The 16,032-nt window shown below is 39.1% G+C and overlaps 1 protein-coding gene across 1 annotated transcript in view; it reads right to left on the reverse strand.

Moving 5' to 3' along the window:
• The window catches only part of LOC139757348 (glutamate receptor ionotropic, delta-1-like), a 99,725-nt gene that overhangs the window by 40,480 nt on the left and 43,213 nt on the right, over positions 1-16,032 (reverse strand). Inside the window, exons 5-7 of the mRNA XM_071677770.1 lie at positions 14,580-14,758; positions 2,447-2,597; positions 1,295-1,381 (exon numbers count right to left, since the gene is read on the reverse strand). Coding sequence (XP_071533871.1) covers positions 1,295-1,381; positions 2,447-2,597; positions 14,580-14,758 — 417 coding nt within the window. The remainder of the gene's footprint in view (positions 1-1,294; positions 1,382-2,446; positions 2,598-14,579; positions 14,759-16,032) is intronic.

Here is a 16,032-nt window from a genome sequence, read left to right on the forward strand (position 1 = left end):
AAACCAGGTACTCCCAATCACCAGTCTTTTTTTTCTACATACAAATTCACATGCTCTTCACGATTTTCATTTACAACACTGAACACCTCATGCACACCAATTTTACCCTCGACGTCCAAATCACACTCCTTCGCATTTATATCACCCATCACTGATAAGCCCCACAGGAAAAAGCAATCGCTACCTCCTGTTTCAACAAGATAGTGCCAGGAAATTCGACAAAAAAAGACCACATTTTTTCATACTGTCTCTTGATGTCATGTGTAATGAACCGAAAACACAGCTCCCTATCCACATCCAGGCCCCACAAACCTTTCCATGGTTTACCCCAAACGTTTCACATGCCCTGGTTCACTCCATTGACAAAACGTCGACCACAGAATACCACATCGTTCCAATTCACTCTATCCCTTGCACGCCTCTCACCCTCCTGTAAGTTCATGCCGCGATCACTCAAAATATTTTTCACTCCATCTTTCCACCTCCAATATTGTCTAATGCTTCTCTTTGTTTCCCCCACCTATGACACTTATGTCATCTTTGTCAATCTTTCCTCACTCATTCTTTCCATGTGTCCAAACCATTTCAACACACACTCTTCTGCCCTCTCAACCACACTTTTTCATTTCCACACATCTCTTTTACTCTTTCATTATTTACCCGAGCAATCCATCTCATACCACATATTGTCCTCAAACATTTCATTTCCATCACATCCACTCTCTCCCGTATAACCCTATCCATAGTCTATTTCTAGCATCCATGCAAAATTTTTGGAAACTACTTTTCCTTCAGCCATACCCATCTTTGCTCTCCGAGATAACGTTCTCTCATTCCACACATTCTTTGTCGCTCCCAGAATCTTCGCCACCTCCCCCACCCTGTGACTCAATTCCGCTTCAATGGTTCTTTCCGCTGCTAAGTCCAAACCCAGATATCTAAAACTCTTCTCTTCCTTCAATTTCTCTTCATTTTAACCTACATCCCAGTTAACTTGTCCCTTAACCCTATTGAACTTAATAACCTTGTTCATATTCATATTTCCTCTCAACGTTCTCTTTTCAATCACTTTTCCAAACTCAGTCACAAACCTCTGAAGTTACTTACTTGAACTAGCCACAAGAGATGTATTATCGGCGAATAACAAGTGACTCACTTTCCAAGCCCTTTCATCCCTAACAGACTGCATACTCGCTCCTCTCTCCGAAAGTCTAGCACTTACCTCCCTAACCACCCCATCTTCGAAGAAATAAAACAGCCAAGGGGACATCACACACCCCTGGCGCAGACTGACCTCCACTGGGTACCAATCACTCTCCTCTCCTTCTACTCTCACACAAGCCTTAAATCCTTTATACAAACTTTTCATTGCCTCTAGCAGCTTACGTCCCACACCATATGCTTAAGACATTCCACAATGCACCTCTATCAACCCTATCATATGGCCTTCTCCAGATCCATAAATGCTAACTACAATTCCATCTGTTTTTCTAAGTATTTATCACACATTTTTTCAAAGCAAACACAAGATCCACACATCCTCTACCACTTTTGAAACAACACTGCTCCTTCTCAATTCAACACTTTGTGCATACCTTCGCCCTTTCTATCAATACCTTCACATATAATTTCCCAGGAATATTTTTAAAAAATTTGCCTCTGTAGTTCGAATACTCACCTTTATCCCCTGTGCCTTTGTACAACGGCACTCTGCATGCATTCCACCAATCCTCAGGCACTTCACCATGATCCATACATACGATGAATATCGTTACCAACCAATGAACAACACAGTCACCCTTTCTTAATAAATTCTATTGCAATACCATCCAAACCTGCAGCCTTGATGGATTACATCTTCTGCAAAGCTTTCACTCCTTCTTCTCTCTTAACGAAACCATTTTCCCTGACCCTCTCTCTTCGCACACCATCCCGACTAAAAAACCTTCAAAATACTTACTTCATCTCCTTCTTACTTCATTACTAGGTGCTATTACTTCCCCATTTTCCTCCCTTCACTGATGTTGCCATTGTTCTCCTGTCTTACGCACGTTATTTACCTCCTTCCAAAATATATTCTTATTCTCCCAACTCTTTTGCCCTCTTTTTTTAAACCTAGCTCATATACGTACTCATATATACACATATGCATGTACATATTCATACTTGCTCATCTTCATCCATTCCCAGCGCCCTAAAAGAAACAGCATCGCCATCCCCTGCATCAGCGAAATAGCGCCAGAAAACAGACGAAGAAAGGCCATATTGTTTCACATTGGTACACGAGCTGTCACTGATGGAGAGAGAGAGAGAGAGAGAGAGAGAGAGAGAGAGAGAGAGAGAGAGAGAGAGAGAGAGAGAGAGAGAGAGAGAGAGAGAGAGAATTTCTTTCCCTCTAATTAAAAGTATTATTGTCTAAAGGTAGATGGTAGCTATTGTCTTTCACCTGTAGCGTGTTAACTTGGTGTAGCACCGTGGCTTCCTTTCTCTCCATCACATGCCTGGCTATCACCTCATCTTTCCAATAGGCAATAATGCCAGCGTCCTGTAGCCGAGAAATCATCTGACTAAAACGTTGGTAGAACGGCGCCCCTTTCCTGACAAGTATCAAAATATTATTACATTTCTGATTACAATCAAAGTACAAAATTCGCCTACACTAAAATAATAGCTTATTTGTAGCGCCATTACTTATTTTTAAACAAGATGGCTCCCATACGGTGTATATTTTCGATCATCATTCAGTAACAATAAGAGAGCAGAAGTAGTGAAAGCTTTGCAGAAGATGAAATCCAGCAAGGCAGCGTGTCTATTGCAGTTGAATTTATTAAGAAAGGGGATGACTGTGTTTTTGATTGATTGGTAAGAACATTCAGTGTATGTACGGATGATGGTGAAGTGCCTGAGGATTGCGCAAAGCACGTATAGTACCACTGTACAAAGAAAAAGGAGATAAAGGTAAGTGTTCAATCTACAGAGATGTAGGATTGTTGAGTATTCCTGGAAAATTGTATGGGGAGGGGTATTGATTAAGAGGGTGTAGAAATGTACAAAGCATCAGAATGAGGAAGAGCAGTGTAGTTTCAGAAGTGGTAGAGGATGTGTGGATCAGGTGTTTGCTTTGAAAAATGTGTGAGAAATACTTAAAAATGCAGATGAATGTAACATTTATGGTTCTTGAAAAGGTATAAGACAGATTTTATAGAGACACTTTGTGGAAGATCTTAAGAGTATATGGTGTAGGAGTTGTTAGAATCAGTGAAAAGTTTTTATCAAGGGTGTAAGGCAAGTGTACGAGTAGAAAGAGAGGAAAGTGATTGGTTCCCAGTGAATGTCAGTTTACGACAGGGGTGCGTAACTTCTCCATGGTTGTTTAATTTGTTTATGGATGGGATGGGCAAGGAGATAAATGCTAGAGTTTTGGAAGGAGAGGCTGGGGATGAGAGGGCCTGGGAAGTGAGTCAGTTATTGTTTGTCGATGTTACAGCATTGGGGGCTGTTTTGAGTGGAAAACTTCAGAAGGTGGTGACTGAGTTTGGAAAAGAGTGTGAAAGGAGAAAGTTAATAGTAAATGTGAATAAGATCAAGATTATTAGGTTCAGCAGATTTCAGGTGAAAGTTAGTTAGGATGTAAGCTTGAATGGAGAAAATTGGAGGATGTGAAGTGTTTTAGATATCTGAGAGTGTACCCAGAGAAAGGAACCATGGAAGCAGAAGTGAGGGAGGGGACGAAGGATGTGGGAGCGATGAAGAATATGTGAAAATGACAACGTTATCTCAGAGGGCAAAAACTGGTATATTTGAGGGAATTGCAGTTTCCACACAATTATATAATTTAGAGGCATGGACTATAGATAGAGTTGCACGGAGGAGAGTGGATGTGCTGGAAATGAAATGTTTGACAACAGCATGTGTGAAGTGGTTTATCCAGTAAATAGTTCTTTATAGTTTTGGTACCAAAACAGTACTACATATTCATAGCACAGTCTTCCTAGAGAATTATAAAGTGTAAAAATTGATTCTAGTGTCTTGTGATCTATGTTCCTGGCTATGAAACCTAACATTTGGTAGCCAATTTTTACTTGCTGCTTAACACTGTTTAGTGTACTTCGAATTGTTCCTAATGACAACTTCAAGGTCTCTTTTCTCCTTTACTTTAGTTAGGGAGTTTCCGAGTAGTTTGCAGTCCTGACGTATATTCTAGTCTCCAAGGTGCATAACTTTACACTTGTCTATATTAAACGTCATCTGCTATCTGTCTGACCACTCTGCTAGTAAGTTAAGGTTTCTTCGAATTATTTCGTAGTCCGTCTGTTTACAGCTCTACCTCCTTGTTTAGTATCGTCAGCAAATTTGGAGATCTTAGATACGAGACCGAGTTCTAGGTCATTGATGTAAATTACGAAAAGAATTGGGCCTAGGACCGACCCCTGTAGCACACCACTCGTTATGTCTAGCCAGTCTGAGGCTTTGCCGTTTAACACTACACTCTGCTTTCTTCCGGTAAGCCGGACTCTGATACATGTATGGAGTTCTTAACCGAATCCGTGTGCTTTGAGCTTGTGTAAAAGTCTCTTGTGAGGTACTTTATCGAAACACAATTGGAAATCTAAAATTATTACATCAGACGGTAATTTTTAGTCGCACTTCTCATAAATGATATTAAAAAGATTCAAATTCATCACGCAGAATAACTAGAGCGGATATCGTGACTTGAAATGATTGGGACATATAGAAGGAATGAGTAATGAAAGCTTGAGAAAGAGAATATATGTGTCAAAGGAAGCGGGAACAAGGAGAAGCCGGAGACCAAAAGTTTGGGACAATATATATATATATTTATATATATATATATATATATATATATATATATATATATATATATATATATATATATATATATGAAGTCTGTTGGGGATGAGAGAGCTTGGGAAGTGAGTCAGTTGTTGTTCGCTGATGATACAGCGCTGGTGGCTGATTCATGTGAGAAACTGCAGAAGCTGGTGACTGAGTTTGGTAAAGTGTGTGGAAGAAGAAAGTTAAGAGTAAATGTGAATAAGAGCAAGGTTATTGGGTACAGTAGGGTTGAGGGTCAAGTCAATTGGGAGGTGAGTTTGAATGGAGAAAAACTGGAGGAAGTGAAGTGTTTTAGATATCTGGGAGTGGATCTGGCAGCGGATGGAACCATGGAAGCGGAAGTGGATCATAGGGTGGGGGAGGGGGCGAAAATTCTGGGGGCCTTGAAGAATGTGTGGAAGTCGAGAACATTATCTCGGAAAGCAAAAATGGGTATGTTTGAAGGAATAGTGGTTCCAACAATGTTGTATGGTTGCGAGGCGTGGGCTATGGATAGAGTTGTGCGCAGGAGGATGGATGTGCTGGAAATGAGATGTTTGAGGACAATGTGTGGTGTGAGGTGGTTTGATCGAGTGAGTAACGTAAGGGTAAGAGAGATGTGTGGAAATAAAAAGAGCGTGGTTGAGAGAGCAGAGGAGGGTGTTTTGAAGTGGTTTGGGCACATGGAGAGAATGAGTGAGGAAAGATTGACCAAGAGGATATATGCGTCGAGGTGGAGGGAACGAGGAGAAGAGGGAGACCAAATTGGAGGTGGAAAGATGGAGTGAAAAAGATTTTGTGTGATCGGGGCCTGAACATGCAGGAGGGTGAAAGGAGGGCAAGGAATAGAGTGAATTGGAGCGATGTGGTATACCGGGGTTGACGTGCTGTCAGTGGATTGAATCAAGGCATGTGAAGCGTCTGGGGTAAACCATGGAAAGCTGTGTAGGTATGTATATTTGCGTGTGTGGACGTATGTATATACATGTGTATGGGGGGGTTGGGCCATTTCTTTCGTCTGTTTCCTTGCGCTACCTCGCAAACGCGGGAGACAGCGACAAAGTATAAAAAAAAAAAAAAAAATATATATATATATATATATATATATATATATATATATATATATATATATATATATATATATATATATATATATATATATATATATATATATATATATATATATATATATATATTATATATATATATATACATATATATATATATATATATATATATATATATATATATATATATATATATATATATATATATATATATATATATATATATATATATATATATATATATATATATATATATATATATATATATATATATATATATATATATATATATATATATATATATATATATATATATATATATATATATATATATATATATATATATATATATATATATATATATATATATATATATATATATATATATATATATATATATATATATATATATATACATATATATATATATATATATATATATATATATATATATATATATATATATATATATATATATATATATATATATATATATATATATATATATATACTATATGTATATATATATATATATATATATATATATATATATATATATATATATATATTTATTTACTTTTTATCTTATTATACTTTGTCGCTGTCTCCCGCGTTTGCGAGGTAGCGCAAAGAAACAGACGAAAGAAACGGCCCAACCCACCCCCATACACATGTATATACATACGTCCACACACGCAAATATACATACCTACACAGCTTTCCATGGTTTACCCCAGACGCTTCACATGCCCTGATTCAATCCACTGACAGCACGTCAACCCCGGTATACCACATCGATCCAATTCACTCTATTCCTTGCCCTCCCTTCACCCTCCTGCATGTTCAGGCCCCGATCACACAAAATCTTTTTCACTCCATCTTTCCACCTACAATTTGGTCTCCCACTTCTCCTCGTTCCCTCCACCTCCGACACATATATCCTTTTGGTCAATCTTTCCTTACTCATTCTCTCCATGTGCCCAAACCATTTCAAAACTCCCTCTTCTGCCCTCTCAACCACGCTCTTTTTATTTCCACACATCTCTCTTACCCTCAAGTTACTTACTCGATCAAAGCACTTCACACCACACATTGTCCTCAAACATCTCATTTCCAGCACATCCATCCTCCTACGCACAACTCTATCCATAGCCGACGCCTCGCAACCATACAACATTGTTGGAACCACTATTCCTTCAAACATACCCATTTTTGCTTTCCGAGATAATGTTCTCGACTTCCACACATTCTTCAAGGCTCCCAGGATTTTCGCCCCCTCCCCCACCATATGATCCACTTCCGCTTCCGTGGTTCCATCCGCTGCCAGATCCACTCCCAGATATCTAAAACACTTTACTTCCTCCAGTTTTTCTCCATTCAAACTTACCTCCCAATTGACTTGACCATATATATATATGTATATATATATATATATATATATATATATATATGTATATATATATATATATATATATATATATATATATATATATATATATATATATATATATATATATATATATATATATATATATATATATATATATATAAAGGAGAATTAGGTAGTATGTTTGAGGAAAGGAACCTGGATGTTTTGGCTCTGAGTGAAACGAAGCTCAAGGGTAAAGGGGAAGAGTGGTTTGGGAATGTCTTGGGAGTAAAGTCAGGGGTTAGTGAGAGGACAAGAGCAAGGGAAGGAGTAGCAGTACTCCTGAAACAGGAGTTGTGGGAGTATGTGATAGAATGTAAGAAAGTGAATTCTCGATTAATATGGGTAAAACTGAAAGTTGATGGAGAGAGATGGGTGATTATTGGTACATATGCACCTGGGCATGAGAAGAAAAATCATGAGAGGCAAGTGTTTTGGGAGCAGCTGAATGAGTGTGTTAGTGGTTTTGATGCACGAGACCGGGTTATAGTGATGGGTGATTTGAATGCAAAGGTGAGTAATGTGGCAGTTGAGGGAATGATTGGTATACATGGGGTGTTCAGTGTTGTAAATGGAAATGGTGAAGAGCTTGTAGATTTATGTGCTGAAAAAGGACTGGTGATTGGGAATACCTGGTTTAAAAAGCGAGATATACATAAGTATACGTATGTAAGTAGGAGGGATGGCCAGAGAGCGTTATTGGATTACGTGTTAATTGACAGGGGCGCGAAAGAGAGACTTTTGGATGTTAATGTGCTGAGAGGTGCAACCGGAGGGATGTCTGATCATTATCTTGTGGAGGCCAAGGTGATGATTTGTATGGGTTTTCAGAAAAGAAGAGTGAATGTTGGGGTGAAGAGGGTAGTGAGAGTAAGTGAGCTTGGGAAGGAGACTTGTGTGAGGAAGTACCAGGACAGACTGAGTACAGAATGGAAAAAGGTGAGAACAATGGAAGTAAGGGGAGTGGGGGAGGAATGGGATGTATTTAGGGAATCAGTGATGGATTGCGCAAAAGATGCTTGTGGCATGAGAAGAGTGGGAGGTGGGATGATTAGAAAGGGTATTGAGTGGTGGGATGAAGAAGTAAGATTATTAGTGAAAGAGAAGAGAGAGGCATTTCGACGATTTTTGCAGGGAAAAAAATGCAATTGAGTGGGAGATGTATAAAAGAAAGAGACAGGAGGTCAAGAGAAAGGTGCAAGAGGTGAAAAAGAGGGCAAATGAGAGTTGGGGTGAGAGAGTATCATTAAATTTTAGTGAGAATAAAGAGACGTTCTGGACGGAGGTAAATAAAGTGCGTAAGACAAGGGAGCAAATGGGAACTTCAGAGAAGGGCGCAAATGGGGAGGTGATAACAAGTAGTGGTGATGTGAGAAGGAGATGGAGTGAGTATTTTGAAGGTCTGTTGAATGTGTTTGATGATAGAGTGGCAGATATAGGGTGTTTTGGTCGAGGTGGTGTGCAAAGTGAGAGGGTTAGGAAAAATGATTGGGTAAACAGAAAAGACGTAGCAAAAGCTTTGCGGAAGATGAAAGCCGGCAAGGCAGCAGGTTTGGATGGTATTGCAATGGAATTTATTAAAAAAAGGGGTGACTGTATTATTGACTGGTTGGTAAGGTTATTTAATGTATGTATGACTCATGGTGAGGTGCCTGAGGATTGGCGGAATGCGTGCATAGTGCCATTGTACAAAGGCAAAGGGGATAAGAGTGAGTGCTCAAATTACAGAGGTATAAGTTTGTTGAGTATTCCTGGTAAATTATATGGGAGGGTATTGATTGTTTGTTGAGTATTCCTGGTAAATTATATGGGAGGGTATTGATTGAGAGGGTGAAGGCATGTACAGAGCATCAGATTGGGGAAGAGCAGTGTGGTTTCAGAAGTGGTATAGGATGTGTGGATCAGGTGTTTGCTTTGAAGAATGTATGTGAGAAATACTTAGAAAAGCAAATGGATTTGTATGTAGCATTTATGGATCTGGAGAAGGCATATGATAGAGTTGATAGAAGTGCTCTGTGGAAGGTATTAAGAATATATGGTGTGGGAGGCAAGTTGTTAGAAGCAGTGAAAAGTTTTTATCGAGGATGTAAGGCATGCGTACGTGTAGGAAGAGAGGAAAGTGATTGGTTCTCAGTGAATGTAGGTTTGCGGCAGGGGTGTGTGATGTCTCCATGGTTGTTTAATTTGTTTATGGATGGGGTTGTTAGGGAGGTAAATGCAAGAGTTTTGGAAAGAGGGGCAAGTATGAAGTCTGTTGGGGATGAGAGAGCTTGGGAAGTGAGTCAGTTGTTGTTCGCTGATGATACAGCGCTGGTGGCTGATTCAGGTGTGAAACTGCAGAAGCTGGTGACTGAGTTTGGTAAAGTGTGTGAAAGAAGAAAGTTAAGAGTAAATGTGAATAAGAGCAAGGTTATTAGGTACAGTAGGGTTGAGGGTCAAGTCAATTGGGAGTTAAGTTTGAATGGAAAAAAACTGGAGGAAGTAAAGTGTTTTAGATATCTGGGAGTGGATCTGGCTGCGGATGGAACCATGGAAGCGGAAGTGGATCATAGGGTGAGGGAGGGGCGAAAATCCTGGGAGCCTTGAAGAATGTGTGGAAGTCGAGAACATTATCTCGGGAAGCAAAAATGGGTATGTTTGAAGGAATAGTGGTTCCAACAATGTTGTATGGTTGCGAGGCGTGGGCTATGGATAGAGTTGTGCGCAGGAAGATGGATGTGCTGGAAATGAGATGTTTGAGGACAATGTGTGGTGTGAGGTGCTTTGATCGAGTAAGTAACGTAAGGGTAAGAGAGATGTGTGGAAAAAAAAAGAGCGTGGTTGAAAGAGCAGAAGAGGGTGTTTTGAAATGGTTTTAGCACATGGAGAGAATGAGTGAGGAAAGATTGACCAAGAGGATATATGTGTCGAAGTTGGAGGGAACGAGGAGAAGTGGGAGACCAAATTGGAGGTGGAAAGATGGAGTGAAAAAGATTTTGTGTGATCGGGGCCTGAACATGCAGGAGGGTGAAAGGAGGGCAAGGAATAGAGTGAATTGGATCGATGTGGTATACCGGGGTTGACGTGCTGTCAGTGGATTGAATCAGGGCATGTGATGCGTCTGGGGTAAACCATGGAAAGCTGTGTAGGTATGTATATTTGCGTGTGTGGACGTATGTATATACATGTGTATGGGGGTGGGTTGGGCCATTTCTTTCGTCTGTTTCGTTGCGCTACCTCGCAAACGCGGGAGACAGCGACAAAGCAAAAAAAAATAAAAGAAATATAGTATCCCTGGGGATAGGGGAGAAAGAATACTTCCCACGCATTCCTCACGTGTCGTAGAGGGCGACTAAAAGGGACGGGAGCGGGGGGCCAGAAAACCACCCCTCCTTGTATTTTAACTTTCTAAAAGGGGAAACAGAAGAAGGAGCCACGCGAGGAGTGCTCATCCTCCTCGAAGGCTCAGATTGGAGTGTCTAAATGTGTGTGGATGTAACCAAGATGAGAAAAAAGGGAGAGATAGGTAGTATGTTTGAGGAAAGGAACCTGGATGTTTTGGGTCTGAGTGAAACGAAGCTAAAGGGTAAAGGGGAAGAGTGGTTTGGGAATGTCTTGGGAGTAAAGTCAGGGGTTAGTGAGAGGACAAGAGCAAGGGAAGGAGTAGCACTACTCCTGAATCAGGAGTTGTGGGAGTATGTGATAGAGTGTAAGAAATTAAATTCTAGATTGATATGGGTAAAACTGAAAGTTGATGGAGAGAGATGGGTGATTATTGGTGCATATGCACCTGGGCATGATAAGAAAGATCATGAGAGGCAAGTGTTTTGGGAACAGCTGAATGAGTGTGTTAGTGGTTTTGATGCACAAGACCGGGTTATAGGTTTAGGAAGAACATTGGACCTATCAAATCGCATTCTGGTAGATTAGTTGATGTGAGATTGAAATGTGTGAAGTTGTAAACAATCACTTCATATCATTATTTACACAGGAGGAAAATACAAACATTCCGGTTCCAAACCAAATTTACAAGGGAGACGAAAGTGGGAAGTTATACGATATGAAAATAGATAAATTTGATACTTTGAAAGAAATAAAACGATTAAAAGTAAACAAGAGTGCTGGGCCAGATGGTATTTATGCAAGGATCTTGAAAGAATGTAAGAAGGAAGTAAGCGTTCCGCTTTTACATGTGTTTAAACTGTCTCTGTAATCAGTCGTAGTTCCTAAGTAATGGTGGACAGCAAATATCGTTCCCATCTTTAAGAAAGGAGATAGATCCATTGCCTCTAATTATCGTCCAATCAGCTTGACAAATTGTGGGGAAATATCTCGAATCAATTATAATGCACCAAATACGGGAACACTTGGTGAATCATGGCATCATTAGGGATTCTAAACATTGGAGTACGTAAGGGAAGTCATGTCTCAGTAACCATCTCTCCTTCTTTAATAAAGTATTTGAAACTGTTGATCAGGGTGAGAGTTATGATATTGTATACTTACACTTAAGTAAGGCTTTTGATAGACTACCTCATGAACGTGTGGTTAAAAAAAAGTTAGCGGCACATGGCATCGAGGGTTGTGTATATAATTGGATTAGGTCGTGTCTCACTGACAGACAACAGAAGGTATGCATCAACGGAGTTACATCGGACTGGAGCAATGTAGCCAGTGGTGTTCCTCAGGGGTCAGTCTTGGGACCGCTCTTGTTCGGCGCATATATTAACGATTTGGATATGGGAATAACCAACGACTTCAGTAAATTTCCCGATGATACAAAAATAGTAACCGTAAATAACTGAGATGAAAATTCAGTGGATTTGCAGAGGGACTAAAATAGATTATCAGGATGGAAGGGTACATGGAAAATGGAATTCAACATAGATAAATGCACAACACTTTGTGTAGGTAAAGACAGGAGCACTGATTACAAACTGTACAACATTACTATTTGTAAAACAGAACACGAAAAGGATATAATGGTACTGATAAGCAAAGATCTTGAGCCGCGGCAACAATGTATTTAAGCGTGTAATAAGGCGAATAGGATGCTAGGGTTCATTAATATGACTGTAAGAAATAAAACTCAAAAGTATCATAGCAACTTCATCTTGCGTTAGTAAGACCACATTTGGATTAGCGGTACAGTTTGGGCTCCATACTGTGCAGTTGATGTAGATTGTTTAGAGAGAGTACAAGGGAGAATGACAAGAATGATCCTTGGTATTAGAAACCTCACTTATGAAGGAAGGTTAAGAAGACTGAATTTACACTTACTAAAGAGGTGGAAGGCTATAGGGGATGTGATTGAAGTATTTAAATGAGTGATGGGCATTCATATAGATAACATAGAGTTCTCAGCATGGCGCCACCGAATAGGACAAGAAATAATGGATTTGAATTAGAAAAAAATAGATTCAGGTCGGATGTGGGTAAATATTGGTCAGGAATAGGGTAGTGGATTTATGGAACCAACTGCCAAGTACAGTAGTGGAAGCTACGTGGGCGTTTAGGTAGCTTTAAACGAAGGTTGGATGATGTGTTTATGGGTTCAAGCAGTTGGTTGTAGGGTGGACAGACTCAGGACCTGCCTAGCATGAGACAATAGGCCTCTTGCAGTGTCCTCACTTCTTATGTTCATATGTAACCCTATCATCAAATACATTACTGTATCGGAAAGGGTTAGCTCTATGTACGGTTTATTCTATGGCTTAGAGAGAGCGGAAAAAGGCATTGTTTGATCGAGAGAAAAAAGTCCATTAACAACAGAAGCGTAAACTTGCTGGATATATAATATGAAGAGAAATAGTTTTCTGAATAGGAAAGTTTAAGTCATGTGAGTCCGGTAACGTGTTTCAGGTTGTCACATCAAAAATATCTACGTAAGGACTAACATCATATATGGGAATTAACAACATATAAGGGAATTAACAACATATAAGGGAATCAACAACATATAAGGGAATTAACAACATATAAGGGAATTAAAAACATATAAGGGAATTAACAACATATAAGGGGATTAACAGCATATAGGGAGATTAGTAACATTTAAGGAGACTAACGACATATAAGGGGACTAACTACACACAAGGGAACAAACAAAGGAGAAAAACAACATATAAGGGACTAACAACATACAAAGAGACTGACAACACATACGGGGACTAACAACATATATGGAGAAAAACAACATATGAGGAGAGTACAACAAGTAAGGGGAATAACAACATATAAGGGGACTATCAGCAAATACGGGGACTAGCAAAGTATAAGGGGACTAACGACACATAGAAAAACTAACAACATATATGGGGACTAACAACATATATGGGGACTAACAACATATAAGGGGACTGACGACTCACTAGGGGACTAAAAACATAAAAGAGGTTTAACAACATATAAGAGGACTTGTAACATATAAAGTAACTGACAAATTATATGTGGACTTGAAACACATAGCGGGACTAACATCATATAAGGTGAATAACTATATATAATGTAACTAGAAACATATAAGGGGATTAGGAACGTATGAGGAGATTCTCAACATATAAGGCTACTAACAACATATAAAGTAACTAACAATATATAAGGTAACTATCAACATGTAAGTTGCTAACAACTTATAAGGTAACTGACAAAATATAACATAACTAACAACATATAAGGTTACTGAAAACTCATAAGAGGATTAACAACATATGAGGTAAATAACTATATATTTGGAAACTAAGAACAAATGAGGTGACCAACAATATACTATAAGGGAACTAACAACGTATAATGTAACTGAAAATATATAAGGTAACTAACAACATATATGGGGACTAACAAATGTAACTAACAACGTATAAGCAAATTAACAACACATAAGGTAATTAACAACAGATAAGGTATCTAACTACACTTAAGGTAACTAACAATACAAACGATATTAACAATACATAGATTAACAAACAGCATATATGGGAACTCACAACATATAAGGTAATATATACGGAGATATTCATATAAGGTAACTAACAGTATAGAAGGAGGCTAAGAACATTTATAGTAACCAAGAACATATAAAGGGATAACAAAATGTAAAGGGACGAACAAAATAGAAGGTAACTAGTGACATATATAATGTATAAGGGGACAAACGACATATAAGGGGACTAGAAACATATATGGGGCAAATAATATACAAGGGACCTAACAATATATCAGGTAACTAATGAAGGGACGAAATACATAAACAACATATTCTAACTCACCTGAATGCCCACCCGAAGTCAGCAAATGAGACAAGTTCATTGTTACTGATGTAGAAAGGTGTCTGTCCATATTTGTCTGTGTAGCGACTGGCCACGATGACAGTAACGTAGCTCTTGGGGATGATGTAGGAAAATCCTCCAGCCAGCACCCTCTGCAGAGCTTCACCAGCTGACACCAACTGGTAGACAACAACTGTGTCATACATTTCCACACTAGTAAGACCTGCACTATGTACTGTTGAATCATTATGTCCAGTGATGGTGGCAGGAAATGCTCAGGCAGAAATGGGAAGTAACTGGTGATGATAACTTTCAACTGTGGAGAGTGATGGAAGATATGGAGTTTGACTGAAAGATGCGATGAATTGTATCAGGCAAGATTGATAGATAGATAGACAGAGAGAGAGAGAGAGAGAGAGAGAGAGAGAGAGAGAGAGATAGATGGCGTCTGTCTAGATTGTTGAAAAATATGAATTAGAATTTGTTTACATTACTGAATACCTATTCCATAAGAAAAAAATTCTCATTTTGGAGACAAGGATAATACTGAAAACCTTATAGCGAAAGCAGTGCATGTGTGAGGTGATGTTTTGGTAGGATTTACTAATATGAAACCAACGGTGGAGAATTGTGAGGTTTTGTGACGTCACTAAGGTTGTTGAATGTCTCAGTGGATGACTTATTAAATAAGGTGAGAACGAGATGGGGTTCTGGTGTTGTGCATAATCATGGAGAAATCGAATGGAAGTTGTCATAGTGTCTTTACGAAGATGTTGCTGTGATGTTAGTTAAATCAGCGGATGTGAACAATATGGAATTTTAAAAGAATGATGTGTATAAATAAGGATACCGAGAAAGAATTGGGTTAAAAGTAAACTGAAGCTTTTAAAGTGGATGAGACGTCACAAGGTGATGCCAGTTTTTGGTGAGAAAATGGAAGTTATGGACAAGTTTAGATACTTGAAGTAAATCTCAGTTAAGGTGATGGTGCAAGATCTGATGTTAAGAGCACTCATACAAGGAAGAAAAACTGGAGGTTCACTGAAAGCCTTGGTGAACGGATGATCTTGAAGCAGAGTGTACAAGATGACTGCTACATGGAGCACAAATCTGATGTACGGATCCAGCTTTATACAAGGCAACATGTCACATATACGATTACATGTGGGTAACGAAAATATTATATATGAAATGAGGAGAATAAACCTACTGCTACTACTGCTGCTATGCCGTAGTAGCAGTAGTGGGTGGCAGGCAACCACCGACCAGGAAGGTACAATCGCCTTGGTGTAGGGAGGGATCGTGGCTGCAGCACAGCACTGTGGCGTCTGTTACGTACCTCTTCCGGTCACGACCAGATGGCTGTGTTTTTTCTCTAACTTCCACAACATATGGTTGCTGGATCCAACCCCAGTTGCACTCACTCTATTTTCATACACAACACCTGGAAACA

This window comes from Panulirus ornatus, chromosome 25, assembly GCF_036320965.1.
Source record: "Panulirus ornatus isolate Po-2019 chromosome 25, ASM3632096v1, whole genome shotgun sequence".
Lineage (NCBI taxonomy): Eukaryota > Metazoa > Arthropoda > Malacostraca > Decapoda > Palinuridae > Panulirus > Panulirus ornatus.